Source organism: Capra hircus, chromosome 6, assembly GCF_001704415.2.
Source record: "Capra hircus breed San Clemente chromosome 6, ASM170441v1, whole genome shotgun sequence".
In the NCBI taxonomy this organism is placed as follows: Eukaryota; Metazoa; Chordata; class Mammalia; order Artiodactyla; family Bovidae; genus Capra; species Capra hircus.
In genome coordinates this window covers 58,526,332-58,553,370 of record NC_030813.1, presented here as the reverse complement: position 1 = coordinate 58,553,370, position 27,039 = coordinate 58,526,332, and the positions used below count along the sequence as shown (strand labels likewise).

Here is a 27,039-nt window from a genome sequence, read left to right as displayed (position 1 = left end):
CTATACTTCAATAAAATAAGTTTTTGAAAATGAATAAATGAAAAGGGTCAAAAAGAGAGTAAAGGAGAAGTAGGTTTGTGGCAGAAAGTCAGTGATAGCAGTTTGAAGAAGCTGGTCCTGGTCACCATTTCTTGAAAAACCAGGAGACTTTAAAAGATAATAAGTGGCTCATCGGTTGCTGGGACCAGCCCCAGAGTGATTTTTTTTTTCATTTAAGATGAGATAATGAGGGTTCAAGGGGTGCTTTCTGTCCTCTCCCCTTGCCCTTCTCCTCGCTGACTTCACCCCACCCCACTTGGCTTACAAAGACACCACTTCCCTTTCCACTCTTGAGAGGCCTTCGAGTCTGTATTCTCTAACTAGGTCTGCAGCTGAGCAGGACTGTCAGCCAGGTTTGCAGCCCTATAGAGTCCCAGGTGGATTTGCTGAGAAGCCAAGGAAGTTTCCAGGGCTTCATTAGCATGGGCTCCTGAGGTGTTGTGATGGGTGGAAAGTGGGCACCAGTGTCCTGCTCCCTCAACATTTGCTCTTGTGATATTTGCAGAAGTATAATGCTTCAACTAAGGTTGGTCAAGATAGCTGTCTTCTTCCTTTGCGACTTCGACTTGGGTTATGGGATAAGAGCAGCTTTGGATACTTTGGGGATTTGCTGAAAGGACTACTAACTGAGGAATTTCATTTTTGGGGGCTTAGAAGGATGTATTTCTGGTTTCTTTCTCTCTTTTTTTTTGTTACTTCTGTGCTGCATTGTTATCAATGTGGGAATAACACCCAGGAATATTTTTATCACCCAGAGGGCTGGCTCAACCTGGTGGCTCCATGTAGCTGCAGGGCCAGACGTTGTAGGGTAATAAGAGAAGATCCTGCAGTGTCTGGCCCAGATGTGCCAGTGGAAGAGAAGTGAGGTTTGAAATGCACAGGGTCAGAAGCTAACCCAGGGGAAATGCTCCCAGGTATCAGGCATGCAGAATCCCAGGCACAGGACTCAGTTCTCCTCAATACGCGATCCCAACAAAAGTTCTTTCCTGTCAAGAAACTACTCAATAATGCAACGAGTATCATTCTAAGTGAAGCATCACATGAAATAGATATTTTTCAGAATTTCTGTATTTATAGGGCACAAACCTATAACATTCTTACAAAAGTGTGTATATTTGTGTGTGAAGTCATACATGCATCCAATAATTAATAATAAACATCTAATTTTAATCAACCATACCAGAGGAAAGACTGACTTGTCTTTCTGTTCTCACTCTATATAAAGTTATGAAATTATTATCATAGAAAAAAGCTATGCAGCCAAAAAATGTGTAGAAAAGCAAGCATTGCTGAAATGGTCAAGATGGTTTGTGAAGAGACAGTATGATATTGTTAGAGATTTTGTAATGTTTAACATATCTATGAGCCTTTGAAGTTTATTGAGATTTCTTTTCTCATCTGAAATAAATGTTCACAATCATAACTGATTTCATATTTTTAAATTTTGTATTTGTGTTCATGGTTTCATGATTTTTTAAGCCTCTCCCCTCTCAACTGTATATATATCTACAAAACTCTATCTACTCTTGAGTCAATTACACTGCATTTCTGAGACTCATTTTCCATACGGCTGCCAGCCCATCCCTCTCTCCCCACCCCTTCCAATAAGGTTGTCTTTCTCCCTGACTTTTTTGTCATTCTCACTTGCCAAGATAATCTCTTATTTAATCCCAGCCAACGTGTCTTCCCATGTCTTAAATTCTTGTAAAATCAGCAGCAAAGATCTTTGCAATGCCTGGCAGGCAAAATACTTGTAGGCATATTAAATTTGGTCTAATTAAAAGCTCAAATGCAACCAATTGTTTCACTCCCTGTTTTATTAGGGAAGGGAAGCCTTTAAAAGAAATGAGCCAGAGGATTCTTCTCATTTCGAACACTCAGTTCAACTATTTCCTTACTGTTATTTGTAATAAAAAGAAAGTTCTGATTAGGAAGGGTCAATGATTCTGCTGATTGAAAAAAATATGTACAGTAAACTTAATCTCGGTGGCACAATCTTACATGAGTCTTTGAGGTGGCGCTGGGGAGGGAGCTAACGACTGGTCCATGAGTTGCTAGACTAAACATCTGACAAACGTTTTTTAGTCTACTTTTTTCTTGCATAGAATTGAGTACTCATGTTTAGACTAGTGCTCTGAGCTGAAGTGTAAGTTGTCTTTCTTTCTTTTCCCCCTCTTTTCTCCCTTACTTTCTACTGTCATTCTTCTCCATCCAATATACACACTTTAAGTCATGACTTTAAATATGTCTGTATTCTTATAAAACTTGTCATTTTGTTTGCGTGCATACGTGCATTTATTTATATGGATGGCATGCGTGAGGGCTGATTTGCTTCAGTAGTGTCTGACTCTGTGCGACCCTATGGATTGTAGCCTGCCAGGCTCCTCTGCCCATGGGATTCTCCAGACAAGACCACTGGAGTAGGCTGCCATGCGCCCCTCCAGGGGATCTTCCTGACCCAGTGATTGAGCCTGCATCTTTTATGTCTCCTGCATTAGCAGGCAAGTTCTTTACCACTAGTGCCACCTGGGAAGCCCCATATGGATGGCATGCAATATTAATATTGCTGCCTACTTGTCTCACTCAACACTGATTTTGAAGTCTACAATAATGGTTTATATGATTTTTGTATAGTTTTTATATAGATACTAGACGTATCTGTTTCTGTTTTGTTAATTATTGCTAACTTTGTTGAAAGAAATGAATTTTGGTACAGTGAAATCCACTAAAATTTTGCCATGTGGTTTATATATTTCCAGTCTTGTTCATAAAATCTCTCCCTACCTGGAGCTCACAATGATGGTCTCCTACATTTTCCTGGTAGCTTTTAGCTTTTTTCCTTTTACATCAGACATTTGTTTTTGTATATAAGTAGAAAATCCAGCTTAGTTTTCTCTGCCTAGTGTTCCAGTTTTTTTCTAATCATTTTCTAAATGGCTTTTCACTTCTCAAGAGGTCCAAGGTGGCCTAGTGGTTGGTATTCCAGGTTTTCACAGCTGTGGCCGAGGTACGATCCCTGGTCAGGGGATTGAGATCCCATAAGACATGTGAAATGGCCAAAACAAACAAACAGAAACAAAAAAACCCAAACCTCTTAATGTGTGTTATTATCTTTCTTATGTGTGATATTATCTTTCTTATGTATCAGGTGCATGGGTCCAATGGTGAATTCTAACGGGAACCAAAAGCAGCCTTCATATATATATATTCATATATATTCCTAATGTTTATAAGTAAGTCTCCTACATATACACCTTCAAGTTGCCAACTCTCAAAGATGAGCATGGGTGTTTGCATGTCCAATCATGTAGTCAGTCCCTGTGACTGGCGTACATTGTCACGCGTGTGCACCCTCCACAAGCGGTTGTGCTTTGTGCAGCTTACTAATGAAGACCTTCTGGAATTGGAGGTCCAGAGGAAGGATGAAGAGCAACAAGAGGAAGAAGAGTAACTGGGGAACCAAAGAGACTCATGATGCAGGAAATGGCAAGGGGATTTTCTTGACTTGAGGAGGCATTATTAGTTTTTGTGGAGAAGGAAATGGCAACCCGCTCCAGTGTTCTTGCCTGGAAAATCCCTTGGACAGAGGAGCCTGGCAGGCTATAGCCTATGGGGTCGCAAAGAGTCGGACACGACCGAGCAACTTCACTTGTACTAGTTTCTGAGGCACAAGACCCAAACCTAGAACTGTACATGAGGGTTGCAGCAGCCATTTAGAATGCAACCCAGGGCTACTGTGATATCTATGATGAGAAAGAAAGAGCTACTAGGCAGACATCACTGGATCGTTTTTTCAAGAGGGTAGATAGAACTGAATCCAGCAAGGAATCAGGAACCATCAATGTCAGGCGTGAGTGAAATTGCAGTTTGTCCCCTCCATCTCTTATTACTGACGATCCTTCAGCTCCGCCATCAGCCACCGGCCCTCTCTCCTCCAGTGAGTAACTCTTCTTGCCTGTTCACTCAATGCAAGCCCCTGTATGCCAGCTGTTGTACTGTACTATACTTTTCAAGGTACTGTACTGTAAGATTAAGCATGTTTTATTTTTGTATTTGTTTTTAACCTATTATTTGTGTGAAAAGTATTATAAATCAATTACAGTATAAAACTATATGTGTGCTAAGTCACTATACAGTCAGTTGTGTTTGTTGGGTAACTATGCTAACTTTGTTGGATCTATGAACAAATTGGACTTACAAATGTGCTCTTGGAATGGAACTTGTTTGTGTGTAGAAGACTCACACTGTATATTAATAGCACATATAGTCTGTACATATATATATATATATATATATATATATATATATAAATAAAATGGCTCCAGGAATCTTTCAGTAACATTAGGCTTTTCTTGCTCTTTAAAGGAGATTTTCCACTATGGAAAATACAAACCAATATTAACAATCTTAAACGCAAGGACTTCTCTGGTGGTCCAATGGTTAAGACTGCCTTCCAGTACAATGCACGGGGTGGGGATTCAGTCCCTGGTGGGGGAGCTAAACCCATATACCTTGCCACCAAAAAACCAAAACATAAAATAGAATATTCTATGTTTTGTAACAAATATTGTAACAAATTCAATAAACTGCCCCCACCCCCCACACACAAAAGAGTTGTGGGCACAGATCTCTTGACTTTGTGTGTGTTTACACCTACTAGTACCCAAGGGCATGTCCATGTCTTCTACATATTTAAAAGGAAGGTAACAATCTTCATCCCGAGAGCTTCCACTCACCCCTAGATGGGCCTGATGGTGCATGCGTTACATTATGTGGCTTACCCTGTCTTTGTGCCAAAGTTTAGGGAACCCATTTAAAGCAAACAGAAAGAAATTCGTAACTTTAACAATACATTGAAAAAAATAAACAAACAAGGGAAGTTGAAAACAAATGTTAGGCAATTTTCTCAAGAAGTTAAAAAATGGCAACAGTGCAAACCCAACAAGAAGGAAGGAAGTAACAAAGAAACTAATGGAATCAGATACTAACCGAATTAACACAAGCGCCCCAGAAGATTAATTAGCTAAACATATTTGGCTGTTTGAAAAACTGGAATGATAGATTTCTGGCAAGGTTGATCAAGGAAAGAAAAAAAAAGACAGAAATACATAAATAGTAGGGTTATGGAGATGAAAATGACTGTGAAATGCTACCATGATGAACTGTTTCAAGTAAATATGATAACTTAGATGAAGCAGATATGTTTTTGGAAAAGTAAGAAAGGCAAAAATTGGTGGAAGAACAGATAATTTAAATAGTGTACTGATTATTTGGTTATTTAATGACTATTGAAAACAAAGACCTCCACTGTCCAGGATTTGGCCTGGGTAGTTTCTCAGAGGAATTTTCCCAAACTTTCAAGAATCTCTATCTTCTATAAGTTGTTCCAGAAAACTGTAAAAGAGGGAAAGCTGCCAAAGTCAGTGAAGGGTCTAAATATACAAAGAGATGATGACTAGATCATATATAAAAATAGAACTCTGACCCCAAATAGGCAATAATTGGCCCAGGAAACTAGTCCATAATCTACGGTAACCAGCCTAGGAAGCTAACTGACTGTCTCCAAGTCAGACTTGTAGAAAGTTAGACCACTGTCTCTAGCCAACAGTCCAGGAAACCAACAATAACTTTTGCAATCATCAGCCCTGAATAGCCAGGACTTGATTAATAACTAACAGCTTCTCTAATTTTTGTCCCTATTTCTAATTTAGGACCAACAGGAGAAAGCCAAAGGTGTACCCCTAACTCATCACACAGAAGGGCCCACTAGTTAGCCCTCCTACAGCCTCCCCATGTCAATGACCTCCAAGCAGGGCAAACCTTCAGCCTTTCATCTTTTTCACTAAGGCTTTCCCCCTCTTCTGCCTGCCTTTGAGTCTTTTCCCAAATGCGAGTGATGGTGGCTGACTCTTTTGCTTCAGCAAGCTCTGGATAATAACCCTGTCTATCATCATCTGGTTGGTCTTTGTTTATTTTTACACAGTTTAGGAAGTAAATGAAACCTTAAGCAATTATAGGATCATTTCACTTATTGTCACAGAGATAAAATCTTAAACACATTTTACATTTTATTAAAATATGCATATTTGTATATCTTGTGCATAAGCAGGCTTTACATGAGAAATGTAAGAATGGTTTCACATCAAAGAAATCTATCACTGTAAATTACCATGTTAATCATCTAAAGGAGAAAATCCATAAGGGTATCTAAGCAGATGAAGGAAGAGGAGAAAATCCATAAGGGTATCTAAGTAGATGAAGGAAGAACATTTGTTGAAGTTTAACACCTATTTACATAAAAAATGCTCAGAAAACCAGAAGAAGAAAGGAGCCTCTGTGCCTAGATAAAGGCAAGTATACTAAAAATCCTACAACAGAAATCATGCTTATTGAACACATTTTGATATATTTCCTTGAAGATAACAATAAATAGGATGCCACAGGGTGCCACTATCACCTACTACCATGATATCGCAAAATTTAGCCAACATTGTAAGAGGAGGAAAGCATATGAGCTATGAGGATTGAAGGAGAAAACTAATAGTTATTACTGAAGTTATTATAATTATCTTTACTAAAAAAAAAATTCAGTAGTATCATCAGAAAAGGAATAGAACTAATAAGAAAATTCACCTTGTTTTCCAGATACAAGATCATTTTTACAAAACCAATGGTGATCCTCTAGGATAGAAACTAAAAAATATGAGAGAAATGAAAGAGGGATGAGTAGGCCTACTCCAAATATTTGTGGCATCTGGGACAAGAATACAAAATGAAGACACATCAAATATTTAAATATCTAAAATTAAAAATCAAAGCTAGAACATCCCTGGTGGTCCAGTGGTTAAGAATCCTCCCCGCAATTTAGGGGATGCAGATTCAATTCCTGGTGAGCGAGTGAAGATCCCACATGCTGAGGAGCAACTAAGCCTGCACGCCACAAAAACTGAAGCCCACGCACGCCAGAGTACATGTGTCTCAACTAGACAGCTTGGGTGCCACAACTATTGAGCCTACGCTCCACAATTAGAGTCTCAGTACCACAACAAAAGACTCCACCTGAAGATCTTCTATGTTGAAGATTTTGTGTGCCAAAACTAAGACCCGATGCAGACGAATAAATACTAAAAAAAACAAAGCTACTTAAATTAAGTCGCATATAAGACAGGAGCACATTTAATGGTATTTACCAACAAGCTCACCATTTGTTTGTCTCACTACATCACCGTCTGAAAGTGGAGGCGGACGGCCAATGTTTCTTTCTGCCATCAGGCCAATGGCACATAGCTGGGTTAGGCTCCTGGGAAGTACACTCCAAGACAGAGATTTGCACGTAGGTGGTTTAATGGGGGAACAGAACCTCTAAGAGAGAATGGGCCCTGCATGAGAGTGTGGGAAACAGGATTGGGCAGATGGGCAGGTGGAGAAGTTTCATTTAATTTTTAGAAATTACACGAACTATTATTAAATGTTTTCATCAGGAAAACCATTTACAATTCTAGTATTTATTATCTATCTAGTTGCCAATATAAAAATTCTGTATAATGTCTCATCCATGTTATGTCTATCCGTGGGTTTTTTGTTTTGTTGGTTTTTCCCCTTTCATTTCAACAGTTTGATTATGATGTGTCTGGGTGGGGATTTCTTTCGGTCTATTTTTTTTCAAATTTAATCAGCTACTTGAATCTGGAGTTTGCTTTTTTTTTTCCTTTCTGTCTTGCAAAAAACTGGGGGAGCTTTTACACTAAAAAGAAACCTGGGTTTGATCCCTGGGTTGGGAAGATCCCTTGAAGAAGGGAATGGCAACCCATTCTGTATTCTCGCCTGGAGAATTCCATGGACAGAGGAACCTGGCGAGCTACAGTCCTTGGGGTTGCAAAGACACGATTGAGTGACTGACATGCACATGTTAAATTTTCTCTATCCTCTGTGATCTCTGTAATTGAGCTTATCCAGTTAATATTTTTACTTTGGATATTGTATTTCTCAGCTCTAAATTTTCATTTGATTTTTTTTTAATATCTTCTATTTCTTTGCTGAGATTCTCTAGTGTTCTGTTTGTTTTCAGAATGTTCATAATTGCTTTTTTGAGAATTTTGATGAAACTTCCTTAAAAATCTTCATCAGGCAATTCCAACACTTTCATCTTTGGGCATTAGTATCTGTTGATTTCTTTTCTCACACAAGATGACAGTGTCCTGGCTTTCACAGTACCAAGTAGTTTTGGACTGTATTTTAGAAATTCTGTGTATTATGTTATAAGACTCTTGTTCCTCTTTAAATCTTCTATTTTAGCAAGCAGTCAACCCATTTAGATTTAGAACACACATCCTGGCCCACTTTTGTGGGCTGTGGTTTGAATGTTAATTTAACTTTTAAACTTGTGCAGTACTATTCTGGTCTGCCCCACTGTGTACTACTGAGAGGCCAGTCTGAAACCTGGGTGGTATTCCACACTGTGGTTCAGTTTGCAAAGCTTTTGATGTGCTGGTTCTGGTCAGTTTAATGCTTGAGCCACTCAGAGATGAGCCTGGGACTTAGATTAAAAGGTCTTTCTTTTACTCACTCTTTTCCATAATCCTTTCCTGACTCTCTAGCTGGGAGGGGAAGGGGATGTCGCCTCTTTGCTGCTTAGTGCTGGGTGAATACTGTTAACAGGGCAATACCCCAGAGCCTCAGGTAAGGCTCAGGCAATACCCCAGAGCCTTGGTGGGAGGATAAGTGCTGCTTCTGTGTGTGTTTATTTAGTGCGGAGCAGGGAGCATCGACAGAACTGCTCCCCACTGTCTCTCAGAAAGGGAAGGGGAGCCACTTCTTTGTTTGATCTTCATTTTGTGCAGAGTGGGGATGGTGACAGTGGGCAACGGGGTGGTCGGGGGCTGGGGGTGTTGCACCACTTTTGGTATTTGCCTGGATTAGGTCTGTTAGAGTAAAAAATGTTCCATCCTGTAGTCATCCTCTTGGCCTTTTGTTAAGAGTTGTTTTCTGTTTTGTTTTTTTTTTTTTTGGTTTGTACCTGATAGTGGTTCCAGGTCATGGGTTGCTCTAGGTCCCAGGATATATGACAGGATATTAAACAAATAAAAAAACTACTCAAGAAACTTACTGCTGGATTGTCCCTTAAGTCCTAAGTTCTCCAGCTGGTTTACCATCTTCTCATCACCTTTTAGAGTCTACTTACAGCCGCTTTTATGTTTCACTCTAGAGTTCTTGGTTGGAATTAGCAGGAGGAATAGAGTGGAATGCATTTATTCATATCTGACCTGAACCAGAGGCTCCTTCCTCAGGGCTTTGATTAATCCCATTATGTCTGTAAATATACTTATTTTATACTCTTCCTGACAATTCCACCATATGACTTTCTTCTGTTGTATTGTTTGCAGTGACTGCTGACTCTTGCCTGTAGTGTTTGTTATTTTGACTTATGGACTTTAATAAGTAGGGCTTTCTCTGTGTCATGGGTTAAGGGTATGTTCTTCTAAGTGTTTTGCATTTTGCATTTACTCATGTCCATGGATTTATGTAGAAGATCTTGGTTTCAGCTACTGTCATAAAAATTGTGTGAAACTGGTGAAAGGATGGACACAGAGATTAATGAAATACAAAATCCAGAGATTGACCCATGCATATATATAGTTAATTGATTTTTTGACAAATATGCAAAGGCAATTTAATGAAAAAATGGTCTTTAAAAAAATAATGCTGGAACAATCAGACATGTATATTAAAATCTTGATCTTGACTCATACATTATATACATAAATTAATCCCAGATGGATCATAGACCTAAATGTAAGACCTGAAACTATAAAACCTCTAGAAGAAAAAATAAGAAAAAAGACTTTGTAATCTTGGGTTAGGCAAAGGTTTTTTAGAACATAAAAAATATAATCCATAAAAGAAAAAAATTTATCAACTGAGCTTCATCAGTACTAAACACATCACTATTCCAAAGATACTGTTAACAGAATGGAAAGACAAGCCACAAGCTGGGAGAAAATATTAGCAAAAGGTCTTCAAAGGTCTTCAACGGCCTCCTCTACCACACAGAGTTCTTTAGAAGCCAAGTCCCTGGGCTGATGAAGTTCCTGAGTGTGACAGTCAATTTTATGTCACCTTGACTGGGCTGTAGTTGTCGTTGTTCAGTTGCTCAGTCATGTCTGACTCTTTGCAGCCCCATGGACTGCAGCATGCCAGGCTTCCCTGTCCTTCACTATCTCTCAGAGTTTGCTCAAACTCATGTGCACTGAGTCGATGATACTATCCAACCATCTCATCCTCTGTTGCCCCCTTTTTCTCCTGCCCTCAATCTTTCCCAGCATCAGGGTCTTTTCCTGACTGGGCTGTAGAGTGCTTGGATTAAACAGTGTTTCTGGGTGTGTCTGCGAGGGTGTCTTTTTAATGAGATTAGCATTTGAATCTGTACACTCAGTAAAGCAGATTTTCTCCCTAATTCAGGTGGCATCATCCAACTGGGGGCTTGTAGCAAACTAAGAGGTATAAGAAGTTTGCTTCTTTTGCTTCCTGTCTTCATGAGCTGTGACACTGGTCTTCTCCTGCCCCCAGACTAGGCTTTACACCTTTGACTACACTGGTTATGAGGCTTGTGGACTGGAATTAATCATTGGTTTCCCTGGGTCTCTAGCTTATAAACAGTAGATCATGGAACTTCTCAGCCTCCAATTCAACACTGACAATCTCTTTATATCTACACTTACATTTCTATATATCCTATTGTTTCTGTTTCTCCAGAGAACCATGAATAATACACTGAGTCTTGAGAAGGAAGAAACATTGGTTATGTTCAGTGTGAAAGAGAGATACAGTCTAGGAACCTGCAGATCCAGTTTCTGTCTTCTATCCATAACCCAGATCACTCAGGATACCCACAGGGAATGCAAAACCAGAACAGAACGAACAGAAAGAACTCAAAGCAATAAGCACGTCTAGATTTGGTGAGAACTTATTCCCCACAAGAAAGGAATAAGCTTAAAAAGAATTCTAATTGCTGCATGTATCATTTTAACTTGGGGCTCACACTCTGCACATGCAGTCTCATTCCAGCCACCAGGTCTGTTATTGGCTCAGATAATAGGAAGTGGTAACAGGTTCAGTTTATATATCTTAAAATAAATGTCAAACCTAAAGGAAATCAACCCTGAATATTCATTAGAAGGACTGATGCTGAAGTTGAAGCTCCAATACCTTTGGCCACTTGATGCAAAGAGCCAACTCATTGGAAAAGATGCTGATTCTGGGAAAGACTGAGGGCAGAAGAGGGCGACAGAGGATTAGATGGTTGGATGGCATCACTGAGTCAATGGACATGCGTTTGAGCAAACTCCGGGAGACAGTGAAGGACAGGGAAGCCTCATGTGCAGCAGTCCATGGATCATAAAGAGTCGGACATGACTGAGCCACTGAACAAGAAAATAAATGCACCCTTGAAAAGCAATTTATTGTTTTGTGTGCACACACGGGTCACTCTGGTCTGTTCATTCAACTCAGACACCTATGCACCTGCTCAGCAGCTTTAGTCGTGTCAGACTCTTTGAGATCCTTTGACTGTAGCCCGCCAAGCTCCTCTGTGGGAGAATACTGTACAAGGCAAGAATACTGGAATGGGTTGTCATTTATCTGTCCAGGGGATCTTCCCAACCCAGGGATCGAACCCACGTCTCCTGCATCTTTGCAGGCGGATTCTTTACCCATTGAGCCACCTAGTCTGTGTTTTCACTACCGTCTGAACCCATCCTTCCCTTAACAGAGCCACTTCTTTCCTTGAAGGCAGACTAGACTTGTTAACTTGTCCCCAGCAAGGCTCCTAATCTCTTCCTCAACCTTATAGCATATAAAATATTGGGCAATGGTTGTGTATTTGGTGTGTGTGTGCTGAACATCTTAATTTGTTCAACCATTCCTCAAAGAATTGAGTTTCTCATAAAACCTGTATTTGTCATCATTCTGATCACTCACTCAGGCAGATTTCCTCAGATGACTAGGTCGCATTTTCAACTCAGCAGGTAGTATCATCTCACTCATATGTAGCAGAGGACTGCAACCAATCATTTGGACTAATTCAAGGTATCATCGCATTAGAATGCAATAGTCACATAAAATACTTTAAGAGCTTGCAGTCAACTATCACAATATAAAAGCAGAGAAGTTCCCTGGAGAAGGCTGATGGAGAGTACTTGAAGGCTGAATTCAGCCTCTTCCCATCCAACCTGTGAAGTTGCGTCTTGTGACCAGCACCAGTCAGTCAGACATTATTTTGTGTTATGCTAAGATGAAGTCTGCTGAAGGAAGCTGTTGAGAGGGCTAAAAAGCCAGCTTCAATTACACTTAGGGGTTCTGAGAGGGCAGACATTTTGTCTTAGAAACTCTAAATGCCAAGGACACAGTAGTGTCCACAGACATGGCTTATTGAAGGCTTAAAGAAATCACGTTTATCCAGATATAATTCCTGACTCCCCACTGTCCAAGTTATGAATTTTGATCTTTTATTAAAAAATTTAAAGTTATTACACACATGAAACTTAAAATTCTTTTTGGAGGTAGGTAGGGTCATAATAGGGAGAAGGAAATGGCAACCCACTCCAGTATTCTTGGTTGGAGAATCCCTGGGACAGAGGAGCCTGGTGGGCTGCCATCTATGGGGTCTCACAGAGTCAGACATGACTAAAGCGACTTTGCAGCAGCAGCAGAATCATAATAAAATATTCCAAGAATGCACTAGGTGAGGTTCATACTGGTTTGTCTACAAGTTTAAGGTTTGTACTTAGAAAATTTCTTATCAGAAGCCCAGGGACACAGCTTTAAGGTTGAATTAACTCATATAGTGTATCCCCCAGTTAGATCTGCTTTTCTTTCCGTCCATTAATGATTGCCTATTAAAAGATGATTTACTTTGAAATTTGTAACTAAGGGTCTCTTTCATGTTACTTTGTTAGTAAGTTTTGTTCCTAGTGATCACTGTATATATAGTAATCACATGATCACATTTAATATTCTGATGGTTTTATTAACAAGTATATAATACATATATTGCATACTGTATATAGTATATGAGGACTGTACAGTACAAATTTATGTTCACAGTTTGACATGACAAAATGTCATTACTGAATTCCCATTGGACTACAGAGTAGAAACAGAGAAGGAACATTAAACATTCACATCTTTAGTAAGAAAGATTACCAAAATGTTTCAGTATTTGCAAGTATACTAATGCATGCTAAAAACCTTTACCCATTCAGTCTTATTAGCTTATAAAATATATTACACTTTATTAAAAATTTCTGCATAGTTTATACAAGTATTAAAGTACTGTAAATGTAATAATCCTGCTATATTTGCAGGTATGGTTTAAGAGATGCTAAGCAGAAAGATTATTTTGACCCTCTAACACTAAGTACATAACAGCAAAAAAAAAAGTGCTAGTATTTGTAAAACATAGTATTGTTGTAGCCCTCGTTTAATGCATGTAAAATGGCTTTGTAAATGTATTATTTAAGTGAATTTGCAATCATTTAGAAATTGTTAACCTTGACCAAGAAGAGAATAAAGACCACTCTGAACAACTTCATGCATGACAGTGATTCCTTCAAGATGACTGTGTATTTTCAAACCAACCAAATTATTTTAAAACCTTAGACCTTTGAGATTGTCTTTTAAACAATCTAATCAGGAATGATGTGCAGATATACAGTATCAGCAATATAGTTTTTCAAATTCCACATTAGTGCAACACTGATAGTGCAGATGGGTGTTTAATAAAATATACACATACATATAGAGTTCCCCTGTAAATCTGTTTCAAGGCTCTTGAAACTTCTGGTATTTAGCCATTTCCTTAGTTGAACATAGCTATGCTGCTAACACATTCTCCAAACCAGGTGATTTAGAATGTTAATGCCCATTTATGATGTAGGTTCACATTTTAGAACTCTAAAATTATGATGGTTGCAGATTTAATTTTTCTGACTTCTGCCCCAGGATGACACTTGGATAATCATCAAAGAAATTCTATAACCAACAGAATTCATACAAGACCAACTTCATGTTTACAAATCATTCTCATCAATTTAAAATATTAAAAATTAAAATCACCATTGATAGTAACATGGCATATCATTAAAACCACACGTTCAAGGGTACCTTATCTTGTATTGGAGATCTTCCACAATAACAGCTAAAAATTACTAAGATACTAAATTTCTCAACTATCATATTAAAATACAAATATATATAAAAAAAGGAAAATTTGGTTAACAGCCAATTGGTAACTGAAGTATATAGGCCAGCATGGGAACAGAACAAAGCTTCCTGGGTTGCTTTGTTTTCAGAGTTGAAGTATATCCTTGTTATGAAGTGTATCTTTGTTACCATATCTAAGAGGGTTGAATAAGTCTTTGCAGGGTCCTGCTTGCTTTTTTGAAAAAAAATTTAAATATGCTATAGCAAACATGAATTAAATGAGAACCCATGAAGCTTTCTATCAGCTGGACTTTGACTCAAAGCTAATTATCCAAAGATCAATTTTCTACCCTTTTTTGCCTCTTTTCCCACCTTCAAGATGGGTTAGAACATGCACAAACTGGTTAGCTCATTAAAAAAAAAATGTTCTTTGCACTCCAGCTTCATTCTTCGGTGTGTTGTGGAAGAACCATTTCAAGCTATAAACACTTTGGCATGAATGTGACTAAGCATCTACAATATAGACAATACCTACTTTTCCAAGAGCCATTTTTAAAGAAATCCCTCAATTCATGTCATAGTTGCAAAAAAAAAAAAAAGCCTCATAAGGATGGTTTAATATTCTAAACAAATTTTGCAGTGCTTAAGAAAAATAAAAATAAAAACCAAGTGCCACATAACAAATTACTCTGCATTTCTCAACTTTATCTCCTTTCAGTTGGATCCGAGGGCTGATAAGCGGGATCTCTTAGGTGCACAGTCCCTACAACTCACTTTTATTAACACGGCGCCATCAAAGTAAGCTCCCCACTCGATCACAGGCCTCCAGAATCACTCATGCACTGATGTTTTAAAAACAACTGAACAGTATATTCCTCCCAGTTACGGTTGTGTTGGATCCTGAGTTGTGGCTGGGATGAATCTTCAGGATTCCTTTCTTCTCTCTGCTCCTCCTTCATCGAGGGATGAATGCGCATTTACTTACATGCACCCACACTAGACCACCGTCGCCCACTTTCTTCAAATTTAGGACCAATGGCATTTCTATGCGTAGATTATTTTTATCGGCATTTACACTATGGTGCTCAAAAGCCTGCTTTTGAAAAACTTCCCCTAAGATAATGGTGCTATTAATCTTCAACATAAACACGAGTCATTTTCAGTTTGTTCTTTTCTGATAGGATATTTGATAATGACAGGAGATTGCCAGCTCCGACAGTAAACATCTGGGAATTTGAGCTACATTTATGAATCCCTGAACTGTGGTTTTTCAGATTTTTCAGAAATCTGTCCCCCAAAGAAAGGTATGTGTGCTTCACAACTATATTTACAAATAGTGTCACTCAGGTCTTAGATCAAAGGAATCTATTAAAGCATTAGCAGACGCTTGTTTATGATATGTGTTTTGAACACAGATGACAGCCAATTAGGCACTTTGCAGCTCAAACAGAAAAGTTTCCATATGAAGGTTCCATGATTAATTGGATAGGGGAATACAATTACCACTCAAAGTTTTCCTGTTTGCAAAAAAGCTAATAGGTGGGGTAAAAGACGGCCATTCATACCCTTACCCAAAAGGGTTTTTTTTTTTTTTAACCATTTCTAGGCAGATATTTTTGTGGCATTCCTATGATCAATGCTTGGTAATCCACATTAAGGACATTGTATAAATAGAGACAGGTGCATGGAAAAGCCCACTGTATCTGGCTTTGCAACAGGATTCTGCACAGCTGAACATGCATAGAGACTGAAACTCTGAGAATGTTCTGCCCAGCTACAAAATGATGAAGTCTCACCAGAAAGCCCTTGCCCAGCAGGAATGGATGGCTTCCTCCTCTGCCCACCCTGCTCTGCTTCTGTTCCATGCCTCTTTGCTCCAATTCCATGCTAGGCAAATAGAGCATCCATCCCCTCAACTGACAGACATCACCCACCTAAATCAGCAGCTCTGGCTCCCTTCCCAGTGGTGGCAAAGACCTCCCAAGTAGCTGCAGGCACAAAGGAGGTTAAAGGATGTACATTTAGATGAGTGACAAATCCAAGTTGACAAGCCAGATATGTGAAGGACAATGGAAGAGCCGACTGTACTAGCCAGACAGCTGGCTGCACGTCTAGCTATCTGTGAAAGCTTATGCCCTTCTTTTTGCTGTGGAGCACCAAACATGATCACAGGGCACATAGGTCTGGATGTCTCTGGCAAGGACTAGCAGGCTGGATACTGTACTTGTAATACATTTACTTTGATGTTCTCTTGAGGAATACATGGAGAAACCGACAATTGGTTATGCTAGTTTACATGTTCCCTTGTTTTCATTACATTAAACGTATCTCTAAGAAGGGTTTGCTTAGCATCCCCGGAAAAAAAAAAAAGTGTTCACATTCTTTAGGTCTGACCCGTGGTAAGGAGAGGGAGGATTAGAGGATATTTACTACTGACCACATGGAAGTTTGAATGATATAAATTCAGATTCAGACCAGCTGAATCGAAATTAAAATGTACATGTAAAAAATGAGTTAGCTGATGGGAAGGAGGATAGAGAGAGAGCTGGAGGGTGGGGGGCCCCACTGAGGCGGGCGGTGGAGGTGTTCACACGAGCATGTGGCGCTTCCTGTGCAGAGCAAGGTGGTCGGAGCGGGAGAAGCTGCGGTCACAGTCTGGACACTGGAAAGGTTTGATTCCAGTGTGTTTTCGGAAATGTCTTGTGAGTTCATCAGACCGAGCAAATTTCCATGTGCATCCTTCCCACGTACATTTGTAGGGTTTTTCTCCTGCAGAGAGGTGGGGGAAAGGAACTTATTTTTTTTCTAATAGCAAAAGGATATTAACAATTAAAGACAGCAAATATTTTTGCGCTAAAGCTCTTGACAATGGGAAGGGAGTTTGGGGGGAGGATGCGTATGTGTATATGTAAGGCTCAGTACCTTTGCCGACCATCTCAAACTATTACAGCACTGTTAATAGGCTATGAGCTTAGTCACTCAGTTGTGTCTGACTCTTTGTGACCCCATGGACCATAGCCCACTAAGCTCCTCTGTTCTTGGGATTCTCCAGGTAAGAGTACTGGAGTGGGTAATCATTCCCTCCTCCTGGGGATCTTCTCAACCCAGGGATTGAACTTGGGTCTTCTGCATTGCAGACAGATTCTTCCACCATCTGAGCCACCAGGGAAGCCCATGTTAACAGGCTATACTCCAATATAAAATAAAAAAGAAAAATAGCTCTTGACAAACATTATTTCCAAGATATGATCATACATTTGTTCCTCAATAATAGTGCCGTATCAACCACTAGCAGACAGACAAGAAAAAGAAACTGTCTTAATATGTAATTGGCTTTCTGCTCCCCACAAGGCAGGAAGGGTGGATTTTAAGAGTTCTTAAAGCATATTTATGGCACTGAAATCCACTCTAAGGGACTACCAAATAATTTTGGGTTTGCCCTTAATATTAGCGATGAACCTGTTCTTAATACACAGTGATCTGCATTTGCTAATCTTCAAGCTGTAAACCTACTTAGGAACTTAGCTACATGAGGCATTATCCATTCAATGAGAAGCCCAAATTGAAAGTCTGTGGGATTTTCTTATTCAATAGTTTTCTAAAAACGTAAAGTCCCTTAGTCCCTATGAACTGAAATATTTGTCAGGGATTTCAACATTTTGCTTTTTGATTAGACAACAACACCAATGCCTAAGTATAATGCTTTAATGAAAACAGAGTAATTTCTCCCCACCCTGTCAGGAGATGTCAGGTTTCTGCAACTCTCTCCTGGGCGAGGATAATTCACAGGTAAGAAAAAGAAGACCCTTGTTGGAGAGTCACAGGCTTAGCTGGTAAAGAATCTGCCTGCAACGTGGGAGACCTGGGTTTGATCCCTGGGTCGAGAAGATCCCCTGGAGAAGGGAACGGCTACCCACTCCAGTATTCTGGCCTGGAGAATTCCATGGACTGTATAGTCCATGGGGTCGCAAAGAGTTAGACAACTGAGTTCCTTTCAGTTACTTACTTGTGGGGAAGTCACAAGGACGGTCAGTATGAAGGTCTTTACTAATAAAAAGGCAGCTAATGGCAATTTTACCTGTTTAAACTAGTAATAATGGGTAATGGGCATCACAGATTCATTTCCATTTACTATTTCATCAGTTTTCCAGAAACCTTAAAGGACTGCCATTCCTTGGTATTTCAATGACATATTCACAATTTATACTACCTACTTTATTGCACAGAATATACACGTAAGAGGTAATTTTTCCTACGTCTAAATTGTTATCCAAATACCCAGTGTCTTTTTAATCTTATGTTGGCATGTGATAACATCTACCTCTCAGGTCCCATTCATGCCCCTGGGGAGGCATTCCCGAATCTGCTTGGCACTGCCCATTGGGTGATCCCCTAACCGCAAGGTTGTTGCCCTCAGCTCTCTCCACAGTAACACTGTGAAGAAACCGAAGGACATCTGTGTGCAGGATGGATTCCTCTGCCTCCTCTGCAGGATGTACTAAAAACCTTCACTTCCACTCTGCCAGACACTTCAGCTCCTTTCCTCTTTCGAATCCGTCCAAATCCCAGGTTGTTCTCTTTGTAAATATTCCTAACAAGAATGACTCAGAAGTCTCCAAAACCCCTACATTCTGTGTTAAGGAAATGTACAGAGATGCAGATGACTTTTATGCTAGAATTTCCATCAAAGACTTTAGGTCATGTCAGATGAGGCCTCCCATAAACATTAATCACCACTACCAACTGCAATTAATCAGGTTTGTTTAAAATAGTTTTGTACGAATTCCTTAAGATGTTTTGTTCATGAGCCCAGGGGACAACTTATGTTTTCTTCACCTATTTAACAATTTTTATAAGATCTGCCTTGCCTGCTCTACATTCAACACCTGGCAAGCTGGAAAATACCCTAGAACAAATATGGAAGGCAATGGCATACAAGCTCCCTCCCTTTTAGAAGATGATAATTTCCAATATTTCTTTACTTTTCGTCCCTTCAATGACTTCCACTTCCATTAATTGCTGCATTAACTTGTTCTGCATGAAGAACTATTCTTTAATGTACAACATTTATTAAATGACAGCCTACACGAAGGCCACATCTTTGGTAACATAGGCCCATGGTTAAGGGTACTTTCCCCTCTGCTCCCAGTGGAGTTGTCATGCCCTTCTCTCCCTCTTACTACAGAGACCACAGAACTGCAAGTGGTTGTGAGACCTTGTTATGCAGATAAACCCTGACTATGTTCTATAATAAAAACAAATCATCATCAGAAACTTCATTCTTCACAACTGACGAGAGACAGCTATAGCTGACTATGGTAACTTTCAAGATGCCTGAAAAAATTTCCCTGTAGTTATCTCTCAAAGACAGAACATTTAACACTCCATTCTAGTACTTTTTAAGAAGGTAAATGAAGCGAGTCTCTTAATACCTGTATGTGTTCTTCTGTGTGCTTTCAAGTGAGAGCTTTTAGTGTACACTTTGTTGCATCCGTCATAATCACATCTGTGTATCCTCCGCTTCCTTTGCGTGTCTGGAGATTCCACAGGTAAAGGTCTCTTCCCGGGCTGCACGATGACTGAAGGGTGATTCCTAGGAAAGCCAATGTCAAATGCAAAATGGTGAGGTGCAAGATCCTTGTCTTCAGGCTACCAAAAGCATCAACAACACTGGGCAGAAACAAACAAACAAAAAACCCAACAAAATAAACAGAAAGAAATTAGCTGATCAACCCAAGAAGCACTGCTATATTCATTCAACAAACATGGAGTGAGCACCTACCATGAGCCAGGCACTGTGCTTGGCACCGGGACACAAAGATGAATAAAAACAGGGTTCCTGCCCTGGAGGAGCTCACACTCTAGGGGGAGACAGACATGTAGATAAGTAACGACAGTAAGAAGGGTTAAGTGCTATGCTAGAGGGAGGTGCGAAGTGCTGGCAGTCTTTCCCTCAGCAGAAATTTGCTTTGCAGAATTTTGTGGTTGGAGGCTAAACACTGTATTATGTTTTCTCACATGCCACTCTGGTTTCCATTTACTGTTCTTTCGGGGAAAACCTAAGAGGTCAAACTCCTAAGTCTCAGGTAACCACACTGTAGGATGTATCTATATTTTATCCTCTATGTAATTGGCATTTAGTTTGAGTCTCTTAAAGAGGCTTACATTTGATTTTGATCTTCAAAAAAAAAAGTTGGCATGCTGTCTTAACAAATTCAGACCTCTACTGTTGCTATTATCCCTCCTTGGGAGAGAACTTGAGGCAGGGCTAGTGGTCAGGCGAGGGAGCACCTCTCCCAGGACCCAGGTGCAGTTCCAGGGCCCTCAGCAGATGCCTGCCATCCTCCACACCTTCCTGGCTCCTCTCCCACACCCGCCTTTTCCTGTGCCTTCATATCTTTCCGGGATGGGGGAGAAGTTGAAATAAAATCCTGTTAAACATTACTATGAACTTCCTCTTTTTCAGAAAGGAAGCTGGTGGAGAGAAATGGCAGATGAGGAAGAGCCAGGAAAAATCTGTAGTTTTCTCAAGCTTCTGCTGATTGATGTAAGGAATTAACAAGTTCTAATCTGTCCATTCGCTTCCCTAATGACTAATTACTTGATACATTACAAGCTTATGTAGTTGGTCTCTAACTGGGACAAAAGACTTCTTTTCCTTTTAAATGTGAATCTAAATTTCTTAAAATGTTATACAAGAACACAGGTGGGGGGGTGGGGTATGGAGGAAAGACTGGTGGAAAGGAAAATAAAGACTTAGTTCCTGATATAAAATTTATCTTGGTAAAAATGTTAATACATATCTTATCAACAACTTTTTCAGGCACCCAAAGAAGTGACTAGGAAGAGAATAAAAAGGTTCATTTTGTCGAGTGACTTTACTTATTTCTCAATTATTAGCAAAGAAAACTCTTATTTTCTTCTATTTTTTTTTTAAACTGTCAGTTTACGTTCCTACCCTGATGCTTAGAGGGACGATACCGAAGAATGAAGTTTAGCCAGTTTAGATACATGGAAAAGTGAGCATGAACTAGTGGAGGGTGGGGGTGGGGTAGGGAACAAGGACTTCAGTTATATAAATGTATAAGTAACGGAGAAAATAGATAAGTGAAGAGATTTATGGACAGTTTTTTTTTTTTAAATAAAAGCCCACTATTAAGATCCTTCAATAAAAAAAAGTGTATCAGTTTACTTTAAAAATTCAACTTTAATGTCACTGACTGAAATTTTTCATCTTAAGAGAACTTTCGGAAATAAAGTGCTGAAGGAAAAAAATGAACAGTTAAATGTATCTATGTGCTTCTGGGACATTGGGAGAGAATCCCAGATGAGTTCAGAAGTCTCTCCCAGTTATTAGATTTTAAAGGTTGGGAATCTAATAGTTTCTGGGTAGTAATTATGATCACTGCTTCAGTTACTCACTTTGTGAAAATGTCAGCCTCAAAAAAGGTACCCTAAAAGGCTGTGAACTTCAGCTCTAAATCCCAGCTCTACCACTGATGGTAGACCCCTGGCAAGGTAGTTACACTCTCCGTGCCTCAGTTTCCTCTCTGTAAAATGGGTATATTAATAGGATCTCAGAAGGCTGCTGTGAGTGACGCACACAAAGCACTTAACACTTGGTCCAGATGAAAAATCTGCTCAACGGTAGCTGTTGATATTTCAAGGTTCAGAAATACACTTGTAAACTTCGTCTTTATAGTTGTCTAGTCTTGAGGAATTTTGGGGGGGATGTCCTAACACCAGACCATGAATCTCTACTCCAGGGTCCAGAGATGCTGGCAGCATCGGAGGGCAGTAATACTCTTGAGAGGGGTCAGCAGTCCATCTTGAAAGGGCCAGACATTGGTACAGGTTGAGGCTCAGGATCTTGGGATTTCATTCATCCTTGCTCTCTTCATGGCTTATTTTTAAGGAGGTTGTTTTGATATCTTTATAAGTAAGAAGTTAGAATACCTAGTAAATACCAGAGACCTGGTCATTGTTTTGAATCAAGCTGATCCCTCTGTTTTATTTTTCTACTGTTTATCCATGGCTGCACTGGGTCTTCACAGGCTTTCTCCAGTCACAGAATGAGGGTTGCTCTCTAGGTGTGGTACAAGAGCTTTCTCACTGAGGTGGCTTTTCTTATTGTGGAACCTGGGCTCTAGGGTTTGTGGGCTCAGTAGTTATGGCCTACAGGCTTAGCTGCCATGAAGCATGTGGAATCTTCCTGGACCAGGGATCGAACCTGTGTCCCCAGCATTGGCAGGCAGGTTCTTAACCACTGGACCATCGGGGAAGTCCAAGCTCATCCCTGTGAAGTTTGCTACAATTTCATGTACACAACTCAATGGGGAAATCTGATCTTCAAGATTTTGTTCTAAATACACTTTCATACATGTAAATAAATAACAAAAGGAATCTGAGTGACTTTATGAATAACTCTAAAGCTACAACTTTATGATTAAGCAAAATGGATTTCAAAGCTGTAGTCCTCCCCTGAAAAGAAATGGCTTCCTAAGGCAAATATTGGTGCTGCCTCATTGAAATGGTACCAGGCATTTGGTTTCCAGTGATTCTTTCCTGGCTAGCTGGTTTCCTATGTGGGCTGCTACTGGGCATACTCCAAGACATTACTTAATCACATCTGTGAGAGAATTACTTGAAGAGTGCATGTTCCAGTTGTGGCTACTCTGTTCAATTTTCTGAGAGGCAAAATGCATTCTTCGATCAGCATTAGAAGAAGCACATTACCCATTAATCATTAAAAGCCATTTAACTTGAGATCATCAAAAGAACATTACTTTAAAAAAGAGATGCTTTCAGCAGCATTCGGAGCAAGAATATTTGAAGGCATATTCCAATATTCTTCTTCTGAAACGTGTTACATTGTAAATTCATAATAACCTATACTTTGGAATAACCCCTTATAGTCAATGGACCCCTCCCTTTGTGAGTAGCTGGCTTTAGAGCATCTTTTTTATCATCTGTTCATGAACAGTTATAAGTGCTAAGCCATGTTACCAGTTACCTTACAGAGACATATGTCATTCTAAAAAAGAGGCAATTCAGCTGTGTCCATTTTGCTTTGTTGTTGTTGTTTAGTCACTAAATTGTGTCTGACTCTTTGTGACCCCATAAATTGTAGCCCACCAGGCTCCTCTGTCCATGGGATTTTCAGGCAAGAGGAGTGGGTTGCTATTTCCTCCTCCAGGGGATCTTCCTAACCCAGGGATCCAACCCATGTCTCTTATATTGCAGGTGGATTCTTTACCACTGAGCCACCAGGGAAGCCACCCATTTTGGTTGGTCTGTTTTTCCTGTCACTCAAGTACAGAAGCAGATGCAACTGGCTAGATATGATCTAAACATGGCAGGAAGAGCGCACAGCTGGAAGGAGATCAGCCCAGGGCCCCTCTGCTGCTGTTAATGGTGTGATTACAGGAGAATCACCATGTCTTGGCTCATCAGTTCTCTATTTGCTGTGACTCCCACATGCTTGTTTTGGGAGAATGAAATAACTCCTTTGAAAACACTTGGAAAAGTTGCTTTTTTTCTTTTTCTTTTTTTTTTAAATTTTGTGGGAAAGGAGTGCTATGCAATTGTGAAGGGTAACAATGAAAAGACCATCAGATAGTCTCCCTAAAGGTGCAGCTGGGGCAGGAGATTCATTTTCTTCTTCTCATGTATCAGGGAGTGGATGAACTCTCCCCCCCTCCAAAAAAAAAAACTGAGTTGGTTCAAATGGTAATTAACCCATGACCTATTATGAATGCACCTACTTGGACTGAATGTAGATACAACCAGAATTTATTTGAAGTTCCAGAAAATAGCTGTTCTAAAACCAGAGAATTCATATTCTGTTACAGAACTTGTTATGAAAGGGAAAGAGGAATGCAAAAGATAAAGTAGAAAGCGGGGCAGAAAAGCTGGAGAAAAAGTGATATGGGAAGGAAAGTGATAGAAGGGAGTCTGAGGAGACAATAACTGTTGTACTTCCTCTGTACTAGGCAGCTGGTCCTTAAACCCAATGTTGAAAGGACTATAACATAAGAAAAAATAATTATAACCAATAATGTAAATAAAGAGAGAGCAGGGGCAAAGACTAAGTGGCTAGGCCAAGGTCACACATATGGTGGAGAGTAGAGCTGGGATCAAAGATGTTGGGCCCAAAGATGATGTCTGTACCTACTGTAAGCTCAGCCCCCAGTGTAAACCTTGGGAGAAGTCAAGGATAGTGCAAACCACAATAATGATGTTATTTAGCCTGTGTGTGACACCCTCACATGACAGCAAGTTAAACCACTGTTCAGGTGCCTGGATACTGATGGATACAGTGTAAACTTTCTACTGGATGGCATTTCTAAAGCAGACCAAACATTCTAGGGCACACACAATGAAAAAGACTGGAGAAGCTTCTCTGAGCAACATCGTCAACTTTCTGTTGCCATCGGACTGGGTTTTGGAGAATCTTTCCTGGGCTTTGTGGTTGGCCTGAAAATTTTGATCAAAGCCATATCCCATCACAGAAACAGTGTGCTTTATGAGAACTGACAACAGGAAGGACGATGCGTGATCCCATAAAGTTTTCAGGATCCAACCTTAAGTGGGGTATCTAGAACACCAAATCCAATCCACATTGGGATAAAGATGATGGGAAAACTATATACACATAGTCTGGAAGGACAGAAAAAAACAGGATAAAAATGATTTAAGGGGTAAAGTGGCAAAATGTAGGGTGACCGATTTACTGAAAAGTGACACAAGGAGTTTAACAGAGCACATTGATTCTGGAGAGATTCCATCTGGCCCAGGGGCTGCCCCAAACGACCAGGCAGTCCTAGCAATCCACACCACATCCCTCGCCGGAAGCTCGTGCTTCCATTCCAGTTCTGAGATGCACGCTGCTATGCAACTGCCGGGCAGACCTCAGTATACTTACTCTTGCAACAATGCTTGCGGGGGGGACACTGAGTTCATTAAAGGGGGTGACATTTCTTCGGGATAATAATCTGTCCTCTGTGGTTCGATCCCAGGTTCTATTTTAATTTTTTTCTGCAATATAGGCTTCTCATATGATTCAATTACAGGTACTAAAAAATAAAAATAGAAAAGTTACTCTATGTACACTTGACCAATGTCAGCCTTTAAAAGCTTATCCCACAGCTTCTAGCTACCACACTGATGTGTGAGTATCTACCTTTGGCAAAATGATAGCAGAAATGAACCTGGGGGTGAAATTCTTACTTTGTTACCAAACACTATGTAGGAAGTTGGACTTTTAAGACATAGCCCCCAGGGGATTTCTTCCTTATGACTTTTGGTTATCTCCTTTTACAACAACCTGCTGCCTCTGACCAATCAGTAAACAAGCTGGCTTTTAATAGCAATTAGCTATCACATGGTCTAAAGCAGCCATCTCCAATCTTTGTGGCACCAGGGACTGGTTTTGTGGAAGACAGTTTTTCCATGGACTGGGGTGGGGGGTGTGGGGTGTGGGGTGTGGGTGAATCAAGCCCATTACATTTATCACGTACTTTATTTCTATTATTATGTCAGCTCCACCTCAGATCATCAGGCATTAGATCCTGGAGGCTGGGGAGCCCTGGACTAAAAATATTTCTTAGGAGCCTTTTGTACCTAGAACCATGCTGGCATTCAATAAAGCAAAATGTAAAGTCAAGATTCTTGTTATCCCGAAGTTGACAAGTACATAGTGAAACTAATCGTTTCGTGGCATTAAACAGACAGCCTGATTCTTGGGAGCTCTTCCAGGATCAACACTTAGAAAAAGGAAATGCCTTAGGCAGCCTCTCAGTCGAATATTTCCTTTTCAGAGTACAGCAGCTCTTGGCCCCTTGCTTCCTCTGCTCCCTTACTCAGACTCCCTGGTAGTGAAGACCTACAAGTCCGGATTCCTGGCGGGGCGGTAGCAGTGTGGGTGAGCTGCAGAACAGAAAGGTACCTTGCATGCTACTACTGGAATTTTCCATCTCCTCCGACAAGGAGACCATGAGCGGCTGCTGGAGGGGGCTGGTGTACATGAAGGGGACAGGCTGCACGACGACGGGCTGGATGACGGGCAGAATGCCCGGGCTCCGGATGCCGTGGCGGGACAGGGCTGCGGCCATCACCGGCGGCATGGACAGCGGCACGCTGAAGGGCTGCACACCGGGCGGTGGCGGCGAGTACTTCTTCCCGGGCGGGCTGGAGGAGGACAGGCTCAGCGCAGGCGAGGCTCGCCTATGCGAGGGCTGGAACTTCAGGGCGGACGGAGAGTTCCCGGCGGAGGGCGGCGAGCTCCGCTTGTTGACTGTGAGGTCCACCGGCTCCATCTGCATCCCGTGAGACAGGCCTTCCGGCGTCTGGAAGAACTTATCCGACAATGGCGTGGAGTAGATGACGCCGTACTTGTTGGGCTTCATTGACTCCATGTAATTAGACGGGTATGACTATTACAAAAGACAGAAACGTGTCAATGGACAGGTGTATTTGCTTGAAACATGAAATAAGATGAAAATACACAACAAGGCACATTCAGTTACATGGACTTTCATAAATGGTTTGGATTTAGATATATGCTTGACACACACACACACACACAAATACCATGAAAGAGTTGATCTAATAAATGTAGGCACTAAAGTTAACATGGTAACTATGTCACCGACAAAAAAATCTCAAGTTTAATTCTACAGTGATAGCCATATCCAATGTTAAGATTGATGATGACGCCTGGAAAAATTCTAAAACAGGTTATAAAAGGCTTATGAGCCTTATCATTGGGAGTTGGGATTCACCAAGAACCAGCCAAGCCAA

General features: G+C 40.4%; 1 protein-coding gene across 2 annotated transcripts in view; it reads right to left on the bottom strand.

The window, feature by feature from the left end:
• Positions 13,043-27,039, bottom strand: part of KLF3 (Kruppel like factor 3) — a 35,296-nt gene continuing 21,299 nt past the window's right edge. For both annotated transcript variants that reach the window (XM_005681503.3, XM_005681502.3), the window contains exons 3-6: positions 26,186-26,672; positions 25,163-25,313; positions 19,671-19,831; positions 13,043-17,007 (exon numbers count right to left, since the gene is read on the bottom strand). In XM_005681503.3, coding sequence (XP_005681560.2) covers positions 16,826-17,007; positions 19,671-19,831; positions 25,163-25,313; positions 26,186-26,672 — 981 coding nt within the window. In that variant the 3' untranslated portion in view covers positions 13,043-16,825. The remainder of the gene's footprint in view (positions 17,008-19,670; positions 19,832-25,162; positions 25,314-26,185; positions 26,673-27,039) is intronic.